General features: G+C 43.5%; 1 protein-coding gene across 5 annotated transcripts; it reads left to right on the forward strand.

Annotated features, from left to right (window-relative positions):
- The first annotated feature begins 1,607 nt into the window (after positions 1 to 1,607).
- On the forward strand, positions 1,608 to 17,953 carry LOC102223151 (inverted formin-2-like). 5 transcript variants are annotated; one of them, XM_023348182.1, is made up of 24 exons: positions 1,608 to 1,697; positions 4,929 to 5,078; positions 5,426 to 5,690; positions 6,772 to 6,887; positions 7,256 to 7,415; positions 9,163 to 9,196; positions 9,267 to 9,408; positions 9,909 to 10,041; positions 10,153 to 10,767; positions 10,848 to 10,978; positions 11,061 to 11,122; positions 11,215 to 11,317; positions 11,717 to 11,802; positions 11,922 to 12,022; positions 12,575 to 12,645; positions 12,732 to 12,839; positions 12,919 to 12,989; positions 13,695 to 13,815; positions 13,890 to 14,054; positions 14,139 to 14,223; positions 14,297 to 14,449; positions 14,967 to 15,479; positions 17,125 to 17,312; positions 17,495 to 17,953. In XM_023348182.1, the coding sequence occupies exons 2-23, from the start codon at positions 4,950 to 4,952 to the stop codon at positions 17,247 to 17,249; spliced, it is 3,489 nt and encodes a 1,162-aa protein (XP_023203950.1). In that variant the 5' UTR covers positions 1,608 to 1,697; positions 4,929 to 4,949; the 3' UTR covers positions 17,250 to 17,312; positions 17,495 to 17,953. The 5 variants fall into 5 exon arrangements, with proteins under 5 accessions (XP_023203950.1, XP_023203949.1, XP_023203952.1 ...); XM_023348181.1 differs by having other exon boundaries at positions 17,125 to 17,302; XM_023348184.1 differs by having other exon boundaries at positions 17,240 to 17,312.
- Positions 17,954 to 18,066: the final 113 nt, after the last annotated feature.

The raw sequence follows: 18,066 nt of genomic DNA on the forward strand, positions 1-18,066 counted from the left end.
AGAGTTCTGTCTCTTTAAGAGGGTGATGTCATAGCTCTGGAAGCTGCTAATAGGCTGCCTGTAGATGTATTAAGACCTTTTGCAGATGCAGCTGAAGCTGCTAATAAACCTTTTTGTTGTGATTTGATGTGAAAAGCTGCTCAGCGAGGAAGAATCCGACACGAGAAACGATTAACGAACAGGAAGAGTTTAATTTCTGGAGAAATAAAAGTGTTTCATTATGATCATCGTTACGTTGGAGGGACAGAAAGGCTTCACCTTGGGGTCAATGAAATATTTTTAATTTAATAAATTCAGTCATTAATTCACAAACACATTATTTACTGAACATTAGTGAAAAATCTGCTTCATTCTCAATAATTACAGAATAAATTTTCATGGCTGTATGCATATTAAAATATCAACTATAAATATTTTTTTCTTCATTTAAAAATCTAAACTGTATGACTACATTTTACTGTAAAGTGATTTGAATTGATTCATAATAGAGCTTTATTTCCAAAATACTAAATAATAATAATTTCTTATTAAAATCAAACTTATTTCTATCATTTGATATTAAGACATTTTTTTAAATTTAGCAATAATCTCATCTCATATTTAAACGAAACTAAATGCATTTTTTAAAATAACTTTCAAGATTTGATTGAATAAAGAATTTATTAGTTTTCTAATATTCATTTTATATAAAATTCTCAGAAACAGAAACTTAATGTTGGTTTTATGCAATAAGTCACATATAAAAAATAAACTATACTTTTACACAGTTTTAAAGATATATTTTATATTTTTGATCCAAAACATTTATAATTTCAACTTCATATTGTTTTTCCACTAGATTATCATTTATAGATCTTATAATAGAATCAACTTTTTTTCTGTTTAGTTCAGTTTTAATTCAATAAATCAGAAAATCCATTTATTTCATGAACTTCATCACTAAGTGAAAGATGAACACTTTAAAGTTTAAAGCTTTTATTTCTGTTAATTATGATCATTTTCCTACTGATATGTAATGAAAATATAAAACATTTAAGATCATAATATCCCACCAGACAGAGAGAAAAACATATTTAATGCAGAAATGTGTTTAATGAAAAGTGTTTGCATGTTTAATACCTGCTGATATTTTCAATCTAATTTATTAAATATTATTGTAAAGTTATAATATTGAATACATTAATAAATAAAACTGACAGATTATATTTCTAGCAGTAAATATAAATAATTTTATTAACCAACTGAAACAGGAAATGTTTCCTCTGATTTAACAGAAGCCGTATGTAAACTTCTGGTTTCAGGTAAATTTATTTTTGCTTTCATTTTATTAAAGAAGCCATAAGAAATATGGAGGAAATAAATTCTGGACATATTTAATGTCTATTGTTTACATCAGTAACTGAGGGGCCCCTGAGGCCCCGGGCCTCCAGGATCTCAGCATCGCTCCTGGGTTTCATTATTATTCCAGACTGAGTCCCGTCCTCCTGCGGATCGGGACAGATTATTGATTGCTGATGATTGATTATAGATTTTCCACCCTGTCCGGTGGAAGCCGCCACGTGGCCCCGTGGCCCCGCCCACGTGGCCCCGTGGTCCCGCCCACTGAGGGCGGAGTCCCTGCAGATCAGCTGCCGTGATTCTGATGCTTCGTTTCCACTCAGACTTCATCCTGACCCAGCCGAACTGCGGTCCTCACGGTAAGGAGTCCCGCTGGTTCCGACCGGCTCGGTTCGGTGACTCGGTTCTTCCTGGTTTCTGGGAGTTTTGCTGGTTTGTTTTGGGTTTTTAGAGCAGAACGCTGGTGGGTCCATTTGAATCCAAACGCTGGTTTGTTTGTTTCTCAACTTCTCTCATTTTAACGGAACGGAACCGCATCCCGTCCCGGGATTAGAACCGGATGTTTTGTTTTCTTTTGTTTTACCTGTCGACGCTCAGGTAAAGTTTCCTCAGGTGCGAGCAGAGCTTCATCACTCTGAGGGTTCTGATTGGAGGTTATCAGAACCGGCGTTATGGACTCCGTCTTTGGTCCTTCAGGTCGATTAACCGATCAGTTCAAGTCAACATGGACTTTAAACCCGCAATATTAACTTTGTTTGTGTGATTTTAATCAGATTTCTGTCCTGTCAGTGTCCAGGGGACAGTCGGTGTGAGTGGGCCCCATATGGGTCCCAAAGCCCGCCTTAAAAAGTATTCGCACCCCGTTAACTTTCCACATGTGTTACATTTAATATTTACTCTTTTATTGGGATTTTATGCGACAGAGACGCTCAGTTAGATGGATGGAGAACAGCTACAGGTTCTCCTCACTTGGATTCAGGTCTGGACTTTGACTAGACCATTCTAACAATCTGTTTTGATCTGAACCATCCCATAATATCTGTGGCTGGATGTTTAGAGCGTTTTTTTAGTTCTTTGGTCTTCACGATTCTGGTTGTTTTCTAGAACCAGAACATCTGCAGTCAGACTCATGGAACCGGATCCGTTCTGGTTTTATTGACCGATCAGACCCTGAGGTTTGTCTTTGAAATGGATGGTTCCTCGATTTATTCTAGTGTTGAGACTCACATTGAGGTTCTGAGGCGAAGCTCTAATCAGAAACCTTAGTCCTGCTAATGCTAAAGCGCTACACCAACTCTGTATGTAGTGGAAGCTAATGCTAAAGCGCTACATCAACACTGTATGTAGTGGAAGCTAATGCTAAAGCTCTACACCAACTCTGTATGTAGTGGAAGCTAATGCTAAAGCGCTACACCAACTCTGTATGTAGTGGAAGCTAATGCTAAAGCGCTACATCAACTCTGTATGTAGTGGAAGCTAATGCTAAAGCGCTACACCAACTCTGTATGTAGTGGAAGCTAATGCTAAAGCGCTACATCAACACTGTATGTAGTGGAAGCTAATGCTAAAGTGCTACACCAACTCTGTATGTAGTGGAAGCTAATGCTAAAGCGCTACACCAACTCTGTATGTAGTGGAAGCTAATGCTAAAGCGCTACACCAACTCTGTATGTAGTGGAAGCTAATGCTAAAGCGCTACACTAACACTGTATGTAGTGGAGGCTAATGCTAAAGCGCTACACTAACACTGTATGTAGTGGAGGCTAATGCTAAAGCGCTACACTAACAGGGTTCTCAGTGAAACATTTTCAAAGTTAGCAAAAGAGCTAAAGCTGAAGGCAAAAATTAGCTCTGCTATTAGCGCATTAGCGGACTAAAGTCATTTTGGTTCTGATATTCTGTCCTTTTCCAACTCTGGGCCCAGAAACACACGTCCCTGTTTATAAATGTTACTTCATATTTATGGTTCCTAAACTGTAAATTTATATTTTATAATTAGATTTTAATGGTCTTGTTTTTCCTCATCATAATTTAATTATTTAAATTATTTTCTGTAGAGACACTTCTAGAGGTTGTAAATTGTGATCTGAACAGATTTTAAATTGTTTTTCATCGTTTCCTGATGATGATGATGAAACATCAGCAAATGTTTAAAATATTTCATCAATTTGACCAGAGATTTTTATCCTGCTGCCTTCGTCACAGGAATCTGAGCTCCACCCCGTCTGTCCTGGAGGAATGTCTCCACCCGACACACACACACACACACACACACACACACACACACACACACACACACACACACACACACACCTCAGTGCAGAGGAATTCAGTGTTTCCCAACCTCCTACAGAAATTATTGCTGCAATCTGTGATTTCCTGTAAGAATGTGAGGCGGGGAGACATGGACCATGAAGCTGAGGGTCGGATCAGAACCAGAACACCTGGTTCGGTTCAGAACCGATCAGGTGGTTCTGTTTCCTGCATCAGTGTTTCTCAGGTGATGAGTAATTATCTATCATTAGTGTGAGGTGGTGAAGCTGTAACTTCTGTTTTCATATCAATAAACGTCTCAGAGCAAAGGACGGGTAACTAGACGAACTTCATCAAATACTTATTAAAAGTTCAAATTATTCTTGTTCCTGAGGATTTAGAGTGTTTCTGTAATCAGACGACGTGGAAGCTAATGCTAATGTGCTACATTACCATTAGCGTTAGCGCTTTATCTACAATGCTAAAGCGCTTTGAAGCTTTAGCATTGTAGATAAACTATTCAGCTAAAGGGTTTAGCCCTTGCTGAAAGGGATAAACCCTTAGTGCAGGGGTCTCAAACTCCAGGCCTCGAGGGCCGCAGACCTACAGTTTTTAGATGTGCCACAGGTACAAAACACTGGAATGAAATGGCTTAATTACCTCCTCCTTGTGTAGATCAGTTATCCCAGCCTTGCTAATGACCTAATTATTCTGTTCAGGTGTGGAGCAGCAGAGGCTCATCTAAAAGTTGCAGGACTGCAGGACCCTCAAGGACTGGAGTTTGAGACCCCTGCCTTAGTGTCATGGCTAAAGGGGTTTCAAGGGAAGCTAATGCTAAAGTGCTACACTAGCATTGTATTTAGTGGAAGCTAATGCTAAAGTGCTACACTAGCATTGTATTTAGTGGAAGCTAATGCTAAAGTGGTCACTCTTCGGACTCCAAGTCGACAAAAACAAGCAGATTTATTGATGAAGCTGCTTCACCATCAGACTGGAATCTGACCCACAGAAAACTTAATTTAATGTGAGTCTGAACTGCTTTAAATCCTTAAACATGTTTTTTATCCCAGTTAAACCTTCCTGTTGCTGTTCAGAACCGAGCTGCAGCCGGGCCCGGTTCTGGAGGCCCAACAAAGAGACTTATTGTTCTGGATTCCTCAGACACAAGCGGGTCAGCAGTGACTGACGGTTCCAGGCATGTTGAGATACGAAGTTAAATATTTAATCCGGAATAAACGAGCAGAAAACAGAGATTGGTTCCCAGAAGAGCTGAAGGCTCGGTTTTGTTCCTCCTCCCTGCAGACGTTAAATCTGACAGATTGATAAACTTTGGTCAGATTCTGCAGATTCCCGTCGTCATGGCGTCCAGAACCAAATGGGACGCAGTGAAGGAGCAAGTAACCAAAGGTTCTGACGACGACCCGGACGGATCACTGGAGGCCAACCTGGAGAACGCCGACCCGGAGCTGTGCGTCCGCCTGCTTCAGGTAGGAACCATCCAACTGGTCACCGTGGGAACGACCTCCTCCAAGCGGCGATGCTCCAGTTAACGATTAATCGATTTCTAAATTAGTTGATGATTATTTCAGTAATCGATTAATCATGATTAATCGATTGAGTTTGATGGCTTTAATTCATTCAGAGTTTGACTTCCTGAACCCAAACGAGGCTAAGCTCCCATGGACCTTAACGATTAATCGATTAGTTGATGATCATTTCAGTAATTGATTAATCACGATTAATCGACCACTAAATTAGTTGATGATAATCGATTAATCGTTTCAGCCGTAGTAGTCCTGATGAGCTCAGCGCTGTGGCGGCGTGTCGCCTGCAGGTTCCCACCGTGGTGAACTACTCAGGTCTGCGGCGGCGCCTGGAGAAGAGCGACAAGTCGTGGATGGTCCAGTTCCTGGAGCTGCAGGGTTTGGACCTGCTGATGGGGGCGCTGGAGCGGCTGTCGGGCCGCGGCTGCGCCCGCATCCCCGACGCGCTGCTGCAGCTCACCTGCGTGTCGTGCATCCGCAGCGTCATGAACTCGTCCGCCGGACTCAACTTCATCCTGGACAACGAGGAGGGATACATCCGGACCCTGGCCCAGGGTGGGTACCGCCGCCCGGTCCGATACCATCAGGAAGCAGCTCGACCTGTTGGTCGCCATGACAACCTGCTGCTGTGGCGCTTCAAGAATTGCAACATTTCTGCCCTCATGTGATCCATGCAGAGGATCCAGGCATTCTTCTGGGTCTGGTCCTGGTTGTGGTTCTGGTCCTGGTTCCAGTTCAGTTTGTTCCCAGCATGAACCTTAACCTGGTTCCTGCTTCCTGTTTCCCAGAAGTAGGAAGTAGGACTTAGGAAGCAGGAAGTAGGAAGTGGCTGTGAAACCAGCTATCTGATAAAACCTGAGGGAAGTTTCTGCTTATTGTTCTGATCCGGTTTAAAGTTTCCATCTTCTGGTTCTGGAAACTTTCTGGGCTTTTCTCTCCAATTTTAATCATTTGATAAATTGATTTAATGATTTTTGTGTCTCAGCTTTAAAGCCCAGAGTGTTTCTGTTCTAAAACCGTTGGAACAAGAACAGGCCAAACCGCTCCACAAGCCTCATAAAACAATCTGAAGCCTTCATTTTACCAAAACTCTCCATAATCCTCCTTCCACCAAACTTTCCATACATTCTGACACACAGAGGGATGATTCGCTCTCCCTGTGTTGAATAATTAGTTCTGTTAGATGAAGGGAAGCGAATCGAGACCTGAGAGTTTAGGAAGGAGTCAGAACTTGGCAGACGCTGCCTTTGGCAGAATGTTGAAAGATTAATGGAGTCGTTACCGTAAACATTTCATAATCGTGTTTTGAAATACTTCAGATGTGATTCATTTAGAGACGGAGCTACAGAAGCGTTCGGTGTAGAGCGGGTCAGAAGACCGTTTATGACGGAGACCGGACTGTTTGGTTCAAACACAAACCGCAGTAAAAAACAACTGATTGTAACCAGTGGAGATTTTTATGATTGTAGAACTTGAATGTTCAGAGGCTCTAATTGACGGAGTCCTGCTTGATGTTTTATTCTTGTAATTTGATCGTTCCTCTGCCAACTGGTTGGCGCCCGACATGGGACCGACCCGGCGGCGGCCTGGACCGAGCCGCTGCTCTCTGACCTCCTGTCCATGTGTCCTCCTGCAGCGCTGGACACGTCCAACGTGATGGTGAAGATGCAGGTGTTTGAGCTGCTGGCGGCGCTCGCCCTCTTCGACCCCCAGGGCCGCCACCTGACCCTGGACGCCTTCGAGAACTACAAGGTTCGCCACAAACATGCTGAGTTACCTGCTTCCTCTGGTTCCCTCTGCATCCATTTAAAATTGTTTTTTCAGTTAGAAACTTTTTTCAATTTCAAAATAGTTTTGAAGTTTCCTTTTTATTTTTCAGTTTCAGATTGTTTTAAAATCTTCATTTTCAGTTTATGTTTTTCAAGCTCAAATTTGTTTGTTTTTTCAAATGTTTTTTCTTTCCAGCTTAAAAATAATTTTCAGTTTGAAATCTTTTTTTTTTTTTCAGTTTATTTTTTTTCTTTTGAGCAAACGTTTTGGCCCCAGTTGACCTCCGTAGAGTCTGAACGGACCCGGTCTCTGATTCGGTCGTTTTGGGTCTGCTGTGTCTCCGTCTCCAGGTTCTGAAGAAGCAGCAGTATCGCTTCAGCGTCATCATGAACGAACTGCAGGCCACTGACTGCGTCCCCTACATGGTCACCATGATGGCCGCCATCAACGTCCTCATCCTGGGACAGGAAGACCTGCGCAAGAGACACCGACTGAGACACGAGTTCATTGGTACGATGCTTCAGATGGGCGGAGCTTGGCGCTCCTCAGCCAATCAGCATTCATTTTATTCAGAATTAGGACTGACTGGGAGCAGAAACAGGTTATCAGGTTCATGTCAGTCAGTTTGTTTATTTATGAAACCAGGCTGTGGTTCCCTTCAGGTCATGAATGATTATGAAACGATTATGACTCTCATCAAATTAGAAGTTGTAAAGTCTGTGGTTTGAAACAAAAATACAGAGAAAGAGATTCTTTAGTCCTGGAATGAATCACTTTCAGAAAATAAACTGTTAGAGTCGAAGAAGTTTAAAAATATTCAACATAATGATGTAAAACATTTTGTAGTGATGGGAGCTTCGTTCATGTAAAGTTTAATAAACGGCAGGAGATCAATGAAGATGATCAGTTCTTTTTGGTTCAGTTCAGTTCACCAAATAGAACTGGTTCTGTTTCATTTGATTCAGTTTGGTTTAATTCGATTCAAATCTGTTTTATTTGTTTTGTTTTGGTTTAGTTCAGTTTCATCCAGTTCAGTTCTGAACAGTTTGGATCAGGAAGTGGACTACAGCGCAGGGCATTCTGGGTAAATGCAATCAAAACAAACATGCTAGCCTAGCGCTAGCTCGTGGTCTTTAGCCAGAGACAAAAAAGAAAAAAATCTGACGCCTCCATCTTGTTTCCATCTGGTGAAGAAGGAAGTTGCTCTCAGTGTGTTTAGAGGTTTTCATGTTGTTTCCTTCAGTGGTTCTTGGTGCAGCGCCCCCACAGGCCAGGAGGGGAACAGGATGCAGAACAAGCTCAGACATTTCAAACATACAACAGTTGTGGGAAATTCTCCCGCTATCAGGTTCAGCCGAGTATTACAAGTTTTTAATTGATGGATCCATATGGATCATGTTCTGCTCTCTGTGACTCTGGAACATCTTGAGTTCATGTCTGAGCAAGTTTAGACTCGTTCTGCGTTTTCCTGCCACATGTAGCTCCAGATGAAAGATCCTCCAGATGTTCTCAGGTTTTCTTTGGTCTGTCGCTGATCTCAGATTTCAACAATAAAAAAAGGATGAGCAACTCTTCTACCAAAGAAACAGGGAAATTTGAGTTTGAGACATAAAACATTTTACATAAAAAGAGAAAATTTTATTTCACCATCTGCAGTTAAATCAGACCAAAACATTTCTTGTTCTTGGTCAGTTAGAATTACCAAGATTATTTCTATTTGCTTAATGCCAGAAAACCTAGCAAAACAATTTTTATAAAGATTTTTTTTCAATAATTGAATTCAGAAGTTTATATTGGTCAGTTTCATGGATTATTGTCTATTTTTAAACATAATCATTGTTGTATGATGTAGATTGTTCAGTTAATGTGATCCTTCATGTTTGTGTTTCTATCAGCTTTTGAAAAGTAAACTCTGGCCAAAATTTACTCCTGTAAAAAGATTTATAACATTTATATTAAAGCACATATGTCTGATATTTATGTACCTGTAACTGTGGAAAAAAAGGTGAAGTTCATAAAAGGCAAAAAACTCTTAGAATTAAAGTTGATGAGTTTAAACTGTGCAGATGAACCGTAACGTTGGGAACCGGAACGGTTAAAATTCAAACGATGCCCATCGCTGTCTGCCGGCGGGTCTGGTCCTCTCACTGCTAACCGGACTGCTGGAGCGTTTTGTTCTGGTCCAAAGGCGTTGGACGGTGTTGGACCTGTTGATCTCTAAACTCTGAGTCTCACCATGACGCTCGCTGTGTTTCAGGGCTGCAGCTGCTGGATCTGCTCCCCAAGTTGAGGTAAATGTTTCTGCATGGCTTCCATAACCAGAGACCAGCGGCTTGGTGACGTCTCTGCCTCCGTTTCCAGAGAGACGGAGGACATGGACCTCAACGTCCAGTGCGATGCGTTCGTAGACTCTATGGCGGACGACGAAGAAGAGATGGAGAGACTGTACGGCGGGATCGACATGAGCAACCACCAGGAAGTCTTCAGTTCGCTCTTCACCAAGGTCAGTCCGCTCCTCTTCATCAGCTCAGCTTCATTCATCTTCAAAAACCTCAAAGAAATTTCTCCAGGAACACAGAGAGAGGTCCTTCAAAATAAGAGCATGAATAAACCTTCTCAGCAGTTCATAACTAAACTTTATTGATCTGAAAGTAAATTAGCAAATTTATAAAAAAAAATAATTTACTGGAAGCTCAAATGTGCTAAATGTTTTTAAAATGAGCAAAAGTGCTAATGTGCTAAGCTAAAAATTAGCTTTGCTAGTAGCAGAAACGTCCCCAACTCGTTAGCATTAGCTACCTGCTAAATAGCTGCTAAATACCATGTTGATATGGCAGTTTAGCATTAGCATCAGGCTGTAGCATTAGCAGAACTAATTTTTTGATTAGTGATTAGTGCTTGTGAAGCTAACTTTTCAGCTGGCGGTTCTGATCATTGACCGGTCCTGGTTGTTGCTGAGGTGAAGAACTGGTTCTGTCTCACCGTCCTCTCCATGGTCTCCAGGTGTCCAGCTGTCCGTCCTCAGTCCAGCTGCTTTCCATCCTTCAGGCCTTGTCGATGCTGGACCCAAAGAGAAACGACATCTGGCTGGCTCTGGAGGTGCTGACCGATCGAGCCACGTTGCTGGCCCAGAACAGTGAGTCCAGTTTCAGGTTCTGGGCCAGAAGGCGGGTCCAGAGGGTCTCTGTGTATTTGCTGTTATCAGTCAGAGACGACTGGATGTGAGCGTGTCTGAATCTGTTTCCAGCTGATTTAGGCCCCGGTGATTCGCTGCTGGATAGGCTCCTCCCCCAAAAATATCTGTCATCCAATAAGAAGGTCAGAACGGTGGACAGGGCGGTGCAGACCCCAACGCTCAGTTACCCTCCTGGCCAATTAGAGCTGTTGGCAGAGAAACAGGCTCCGCCCCCTGGAGCTGGCTGTCCTCCACCTCCACCACCTTTACCAGCCAATGGAGTTCCACTTCTTCTGCTTCCTCCTCCTCCACCTCCTCTTCCACCTCTTCTATCTCCTCCTGCTCCACCTTTACCAGGCTTTGGAGCTCCGCCTCCACCACCTCCACCGCCTCCACCTTTACCAGGCTTTGGAGCTCCACCTCCACCGCCTCCACCACCTCCACCTTTACCTGGCATGGGGATCCCACCACCTCCACCACTACCAGGCACTGGACCTCCACCACCTCCACCTTTACCTGGCATGGGGATCCCACCACCTCCACCAATGGAAATGATCGCCGCTCGTTCAGTCCAGACTTTAGGCAGCACCTATTCTAGCCCTGCCCACCACTCAAGCCCCGCCCCCTGCCCCACCCTGCGGATGAAGAAGCTGAACTGGCAGAAACTCCCGTCCAGAGTGGTAACTGGTGAGCTAGCGGACGTTCTCCCACCTTAACTCTGACTTGTTTAGACCCGGTCAGGTTCTGGACTCTTCGTCTGTCCGCAGATCATCAGTCTCTCTGGACGTCGTCATCGTCAGAATCGGTGGAACCGGATTACTGCAGCATCGAGCAGCTCTTCAGTCTGCCTCCAACTGAAACCAAAACCAGAACCAAGACCAGAACGGAGTCCAAAGAGGTGGAGAATGTCGGTTCAGGGATTCTGTGGTCCTGAAGACATCGTTTGACCCGTTGTCCGTCTGTTGTCTCCTTGTCCACAGATTTCCTTCATTGACCCCAAGAAAAGCCTGAACCTCAACATCTTCCTGAAGCAGTTCAGATGGTGAGGCGCCCAGCCAATAGAAATGCTCCTCTGTTTTTGCACTTCCTGGTTTTCAGTTGTTGATCGATTCTTCTGCTCTGTTTCTGCTGAAGTTCCCATGAGGAGTTTGTGTCTCTGATCCAGAACGGAGACCGATCCAAGTTCGATGTGGAAATCCTCAAACAGCTGATCAAACTGCTTCCAGAGAAACACGAGGTCAGAGTTCAACAGACGATTAGCGCGATACCTCACGCCAATAACAGAAAAAATCTCTGGTTTGTCGCTCGATGCCTTTTTGAAAAGATTTGCTACATTTGTGTAATTCACTGTTTGAAAAAGTTTCTTGATTTATCGCTAATCAACTTTGGGAAACAAAAGTCTGAAGTTTCTAGTCTCTATATTTGTCTCTAGTTGCTTTTTGACAATAAGTCGTTAACACGCAACTCTGGGTTTATTGGCTCCGCCCACTTAAGAGGAAGCTTTCAGATTTGGTCAGGAGGCGGGGTTTGGCTTTCACCTGTCTCTTACCTGACCTGCAGCTGTTCCACCTTTAATGTCCCTCAACTTGTCCACACGTTGACGCCTCAGCTGTTTGTCTCACCTGTCCGTCCTCAGATAGAAAACCTGAAGTCCAACCAGGAAGACAGAGACAAGATGGCGTCAGTGGATCAGTTTTACCTGCAGCTGCTGAACGTGCCCAGGTAAGAGAACAGCGCCACCTGTCTGCTGACGTAATGACTCACCTGCACGCTTTTCTCCTGCTGATGATGGTGTGTGTGTGTGTGTGTGTGTGTGTGTGTGTGTGTGTGTGTGTGTATAGCTACGCGCTGCGGATCGAGTGCATGCTGCTATGTGAAGAGAGCAGCTGTGTGTTGGAGACTCTGAAACCCAAAGCTGAACTTCTGGACCGGGCCTGCCAAAGTCTGTATTTACAGAATCTACACACAAAATAAAACCTGAAAACACCTGAAGAAGAGTTCTCCACAGGGACACAGTTAGAGATTTGGCGCCCCCTGGTGTTCATGTGAACCACCAGCGTTCAGATTCAGACAGGAAGAAACTATTTAGCTCCAGTTTCTCGTTCAAATATCTCAATACATTTGACCAACTTACAAGTAACGTTTTAGCAAATATAGGAGGAAATGTTTAGTAAATAATTCTTTAAATTGATGGAAAAATTATTAGATAAATTCACTTATAACAAGTTATTTTTCCCATGTTATAAGTGAAGTCATCTGCCAGTGGAGCTAAAACTTGTTCATCAATTTTAGGGAATGACTGATGAAAACAAGCCTCCTCCATTTGCTGAGAAGTTGTTTTTAGAAACGATTGCACTAGAAATGAGACAAAAACGCTTGTAGAGATTTTCTGTTTTTATCGTGTTCAGGCATTTTTAAGATGATTATTTTGACACAGGAGCTGATGCTTCATTCCTCCGTGTCTGTGTGAAATCGTGATGTTTGGTGTGTTCAGGTGTCAGGGAAAGCTCCCGGCTGCCCAGCTTCTGCAAACTCATCCTCAGCGTCGGGAACTTCCTCAACTACGTAACCGCTTTCTGTTTCCGTAAAGATGATGAATCCAGGCGAACAATCAGCTGTAATCTGCTGCCATTTAATATGTTTTGCTTCAGGGAACTCACACTGGGAACGCTGACGGCTTTAAAATCGGCACTTTGCTCCGATTGACTGAAACTAAAGCCAACAAGTCCAGGATCACGCTGCTGCACCACATCCTGGAGGTACAGGCAGGGGGCGCTCTGCTCATGCTGCTCATGCTGGACACAGATTACATAACCTGAGATTTTAATCTGACCCCAGGAGGTGGAGGAGGACCATCCTGACCTGCTCAACCTGCCTGATGACCTGCACATCTGTGAAAAGGCTTCTGGGTAAACGGACCAACTCATCTCCACTCAGATTTATTCACTTTAAAGAAATTACTTTCCATTTCAAACGGAGGTCTTTATGTGTCATCCTGGGAGATCTGTGTAAATATACATTAATGTGTAACAAATGGATAAAATGAGGCATAAAATCTATTTTAGACCAAAATTCACTCCTGTAGTGAGCAAACTAAACGAGTGTTAATGATATAAAAACAGTTTGTTCATGGCACCAGCATTAATAAACCTTTTGTATAAAAAACTGTTATTGCACCAAGAGTAAAACTATCGACTTGCAAATGATCTATCTAGCTATAACTAGTTATCTATGTAGATAATTGTGTAGCCAGTTCATCTATCTAGGTAGCTTTCTAGGTTGCTAGTTGTTTAGGTAGCTAGTTATATATTACATATCTAGTTATCTATGTAGCTGTGTTGAGACTATGTAGCTAGTTAGCTGGCCAGCAGATGGTCCTGAAAACATTGAATACCCCGAAACTCTAGAATAAACTCTAGAACAAACTCTAAAACAAACTCTGGAACAAACTCTGGAATAAACTAGAATAAACTCTGGAACACACTCTGGAACAAACTCTAAAACAAACTCTAAAACAAACTCTGGAACAAACTCTAGAACAAACTCTAGAATAAACTCTAGAACAAACTCTAGAATAAACTCTAGAACAAACTTTCCTGCTGTTCCTGTTGCAGAGTGAACATGGAGTCCATCCAGTCTGAGTACTCCTCTCTGTCCAAACGGCTCAAAAGCTCTGAGAAGAAAGTTTCCTCTTCCTCTGAGGACATAAAGGAGCAGTACCTGTCCACCATCCAGGTGAGTCATCAGGCCCCACCCCCTCGCCGTCGCCTCGTCTCACTCGCATCGTGACTGTTTTCCTTTTCCTCCAGGAGAGCCTGCAGGTGTGTGAGCATCTGCAGAAGGTCATGACCTCTGTGGAGGACAGGAGGCGGGACCTGGCGGACTACCTGTGCGAAGACGTCGGCACCTTTTCCCTCGACGACCTTTTTGGGACCATCAAGACCTTCAGAGGGCTGTTCCTCAAAGCCTTCAAGGTGAGCAGCCAATCACAGTTGGTTATGACATCATCAGGATGACATCATCACAAAACAAAACATCCGGTTCGTTTCACCTGACAGGAGAACGAAAACTGGAGAGAGCTGGAAAAGAAAAGGAAGGAGAGAGAGGAGGAGAAGAAGGTCAAAGGAGACTCCGGCAGGATGGGTGAGTCCCGCCTTCAGCCTCGACCAATCAGAGAAGAGGGCGTGGCTGCAGGTGACCGATACTCGTCTTGCAGTAAGGAGGGAGGTGAACCAGCAGGACGAAGGCTGCATCATTGACAACCTGATGGCCGAGATCCGGAAGGGCCACGCCCTGAAGAAGACCAGAACGCCGTCCCGCAGGGGTCAGCGCCGGGGGTCACTTCCTGTTTCTGCAGACACGGTGCACGGTATGGTTTACATCCCAAAATGTCACGCATGCGAACAACGATGGAGGGAAAAAATCCGATTATTTTCCATCCATAGCGGCGCTGCTGCAATAAAACCATTAACTAAATGAAAGCAGGTGGTGAAGGTGGGATTCAGAGCCACAGCGGAAAATAACAAGAGAAAACCTTAAAGAATGACTCAAAACTAGTCAGATGCTACACAGACCTGTTTCCATAGCAACTGACTGACAACAGCTCCACTAATGCATCAGGATTCAACACCAAAAAACAAGCAAACATTTGCTGCGTTATTGTGTTTTCTGACTTTATGTTTGCTCTGCGATTATTAATGAGATCTCTGTGGTAGACTAGCTACTGCTGCTATTAGCTAAGCTAACAGCAGTGCTTGATTAGCTAATTTAATCTCTACAGATTATCTGTCAGAGTTGTTGTCTGGGTCACCGTTTGCCCTGTCAGATAAACAGTGACGTCCCGTCGGATCTTCAGCTCTGAATCTGATCCCATTGCTGTGTTTCAGCGCATCCCGGGACCATACGGAGGTCAAAGGCCGTTGAGGACCCAGACTCCACTCTTTCTAGCCAATCACAGAAGACATCTGGTATGACTCCAATCCAGGAAGTTCCGCCCTCCCATCCAGGAAGTTCTGGCCAATCAAAGAAGCCGTTGGAGGCGGTCCAAACTCCCGCCATTTCCTCCACTTCCAACCAATCTGCGACGGCCTCACCCTCTGGAACGAGTCCTGATCCCGGGTCAGCAGAACCACCAAAGAACCAGAACCCACAAACACCTGCAGAGGAGACCAGGCGCAGGCGTCAGGAGTCTTTGGAGGACTCGGGTCTGGAAACCCAAGGTTCCTCAGGACTGAAGGGAGTCCAGCCCGGCGCAGAGCGTCCGGCACCAAGCAGAGACCGGAGCAGCCTGAGCGTGGCGGATGGGTCGGACTTTGAGTACATCACCTCGTCAGAAGTGAGAGGAATCGGACCGGAGAGCGGCGAAGGTCCCAGCAGAACGCACCAGATCCGACCAAAAGGTACAGAAACGTCCGAGCAGCAGAGATGAGCTCGTTTAATGGACAGAAAGGTTTCTGCCCTGTTGGCATGGCAACCGACACAAGCTTAATCTATAACAGTAGTTTTTAGTTGCTGTGCAAGTGTCTCCCCCTGCTGGTGAAGACTGGAGCTTCAATCAACTGCAGCAACAACCTTGGTCTGCACAGATGGAGCCTCCTGCTTCTAAACTTTAGCGGTTTAGTTGAGCAAGAAATTTGTTAGACTTGACTTAGACTCGCACTCTGAAGAGCCACGGTTAGCGGCTTAAAAACTGCCGCTAACCGTGGCTCCAATCCCAACTGGTGGCAACTTCTGCTAATCCTACTGGAGCTCATTTTTAGCTTATCTTTGAAGTTGTTAAGCACACTTAGCTTAGCCCCAAGCTGACGTAGCTTAGCAATACATCAAACTAATTTATTTTTAAGTATTTTCATCCATAGAAAAAAGCAGATCCCTCCCCTCCCTATTGCTGCTTTAGATAACATAACAGCTTGACTTTATGTCATTAAGTCCTGATTATTGCCATGGAAACTCCATATTTATGTTTATATGCCTCTGAATTTCATTGTTCATGTGTTATTGTGTCAATATCTTAAGAAACCGGGACAAACCCAGAGGATGTGGGTCTGGTTTCCTCCCGGGTCTGAACCCGTCCGCCCCCCACCCGAGGTAGAACCCGACTCAGACAGAGCCTCTGTTCGCTTTAATCCCAAATAATCCCATCAGTGATTCTACGTCTCTGCATGTCACCTCCAGTTCTTTGTGAATCGGGTTTGACGACCAAACATCAACCCATGTCAACGGTTCTCCTCTCAGCCAATCAGCTGCTTCGTAACAAATGTTAGAAAATCTGCAGAATAAATCTGAGATGAAGATCAGACTAACGCTAAATCCTTTACTGTCTGATTAAAATACGCAGACCAGAGGCCTCATGTACAAAGACTGCTGGGAAACCAGCGGACCTGAAACCAGAGGGACAATTTCAGGTCCAATTCCTGAGGTCATTTTCTAGAAGAAACTCGGAAATTTTGAGATTAATCTCTAAATTAAAATAAGCTTTACATTTCTGAGTTTCAAAAGTTCAACATTTTCAACTTCTGAAACTCAGAAATTTTCAAGTTTTTTTCTACAACATGTATGAGATTAATCTCAAAATTTCTGACTTTTTTGTCGCAAATTTGCAACTTATGGAAGTCAGTAATTTCCGGTTTTTTGTTTTTTTTTTGTTTTTTTTTTGGAGGGGTGGAAATTTCTGATGTTAATCTAAACATTTCTGAGGTTTTTGTCAGAAATGTACTCCTCTGTTTTGCTTTCTATCTTAAATGATCCTAATCCGTCATTGTAATTTAGCAAAACCAAATGCTAAAGCGCTAATTCCCACCATGTTGATACGCAACACATAATGTCGCCCTCTGCAGGCTCAGATCTGTCATTCCACAGCTTCCTTAGCGGTTGGTTCTCCAGGAATTGATTCGTTGGGTTTGATTTTTTGCTCCTGGTTTCAGTTCTTAAGTTGTTGAGTTTTGCTAACTCTGTTGTTTTTGCATCTTTATCTGAATCCTCCATGTTTTATTAGGAAGCTCTTCAGCTCTTTGTTCATGAGGCTCCTGGTTCCTTTGGCTCCAGGGATTCCTGGTTCTGCTGCGTATCTTAATCAGAGTGGACCGGACCAAACCTGCCAGAACCAAACGGTTCTGTTCATCCACAAACCGACCAATCAGATCGTCCCTTCTTGTTGCAGGACTCCGTGACTGCATCAGATCCCAAAGCCCCAAGCAGAAGACAGGATGTGTTGTACAGTGAGGTGAGTCCAGGTGTGTGATGTAATTGGTTATGACATCATCATACAGGTGTTTGATTTGATTTTTTATTTTTTCGTTTTTCTATGTTAAAATTTTCCGTTTCAAACTTCTGGCTGGTGGTGCGCCGCCTCAGCCTGGCAGTCTGCGTTCAGGGAATAACATCTGAGTGTTGTCATGACTTATTGTGTTTCCAGGTGAGCGGAGGAGGACAGGTCTCCATGGCAACAGGATTGTGTCCAGGAAAGAGATCTGAAATTGAATAAAAACTGTAAATGGAGAGCAGAGAGTAGGGTTTCTGGTTTCTGGTTCGGTTAGCGTTGGTGTGCTAGTGCAGGTTACCTGAGCAGCCAGGTGAGCGGATGTGGGCGGAGCCTCCGATTTCACCTGGTTTCATTGGTTGAAGATCCGATCTCAGATCAGGGGATTCTGGGTAAAATCAGCCAGTAAAAGTTGAACTCAGTCAAGTGATGAAACAGCATTTACAGCATTTAACTTCCTGTCCTGCAGCCTGTCACAATAAAACTCCGCCTGACGCTTTGTTAAATCTGCAGGATTTTCACATTCCTCTGAAATTTTTACGCTACAAAGACACAAAATTAAATATTAAATTTGTTGAAACAGTAAATAAATATTTATATAATCTTTGCATTAAACTTGTCTTCATGTCTTTCTTATTGGGATTAATTAAATTTCCTGGAATCAAGATTTATATAAGTATAAAGGTTTAGGGTAACTCTAACCCTATTTTATTTTCTAATAGTTAAAA

Source organism: Xiphophorus maculatus, chromosome 15, assembly GCF_002775205.1.
Source record: "Xiphophorus maculatus strain JP 163 A chromosome 15, X_maculatus-5.0-male, whole genome shotgun sequence".
In the NCBI taxonomy this organism is placed as follows: Eukaryota; Metazoa; Chordata; class Actinopteri; order Cyprinodontiformes; family Poeciliidae; genus Xiphophorus; species Xiphophorus maculatus.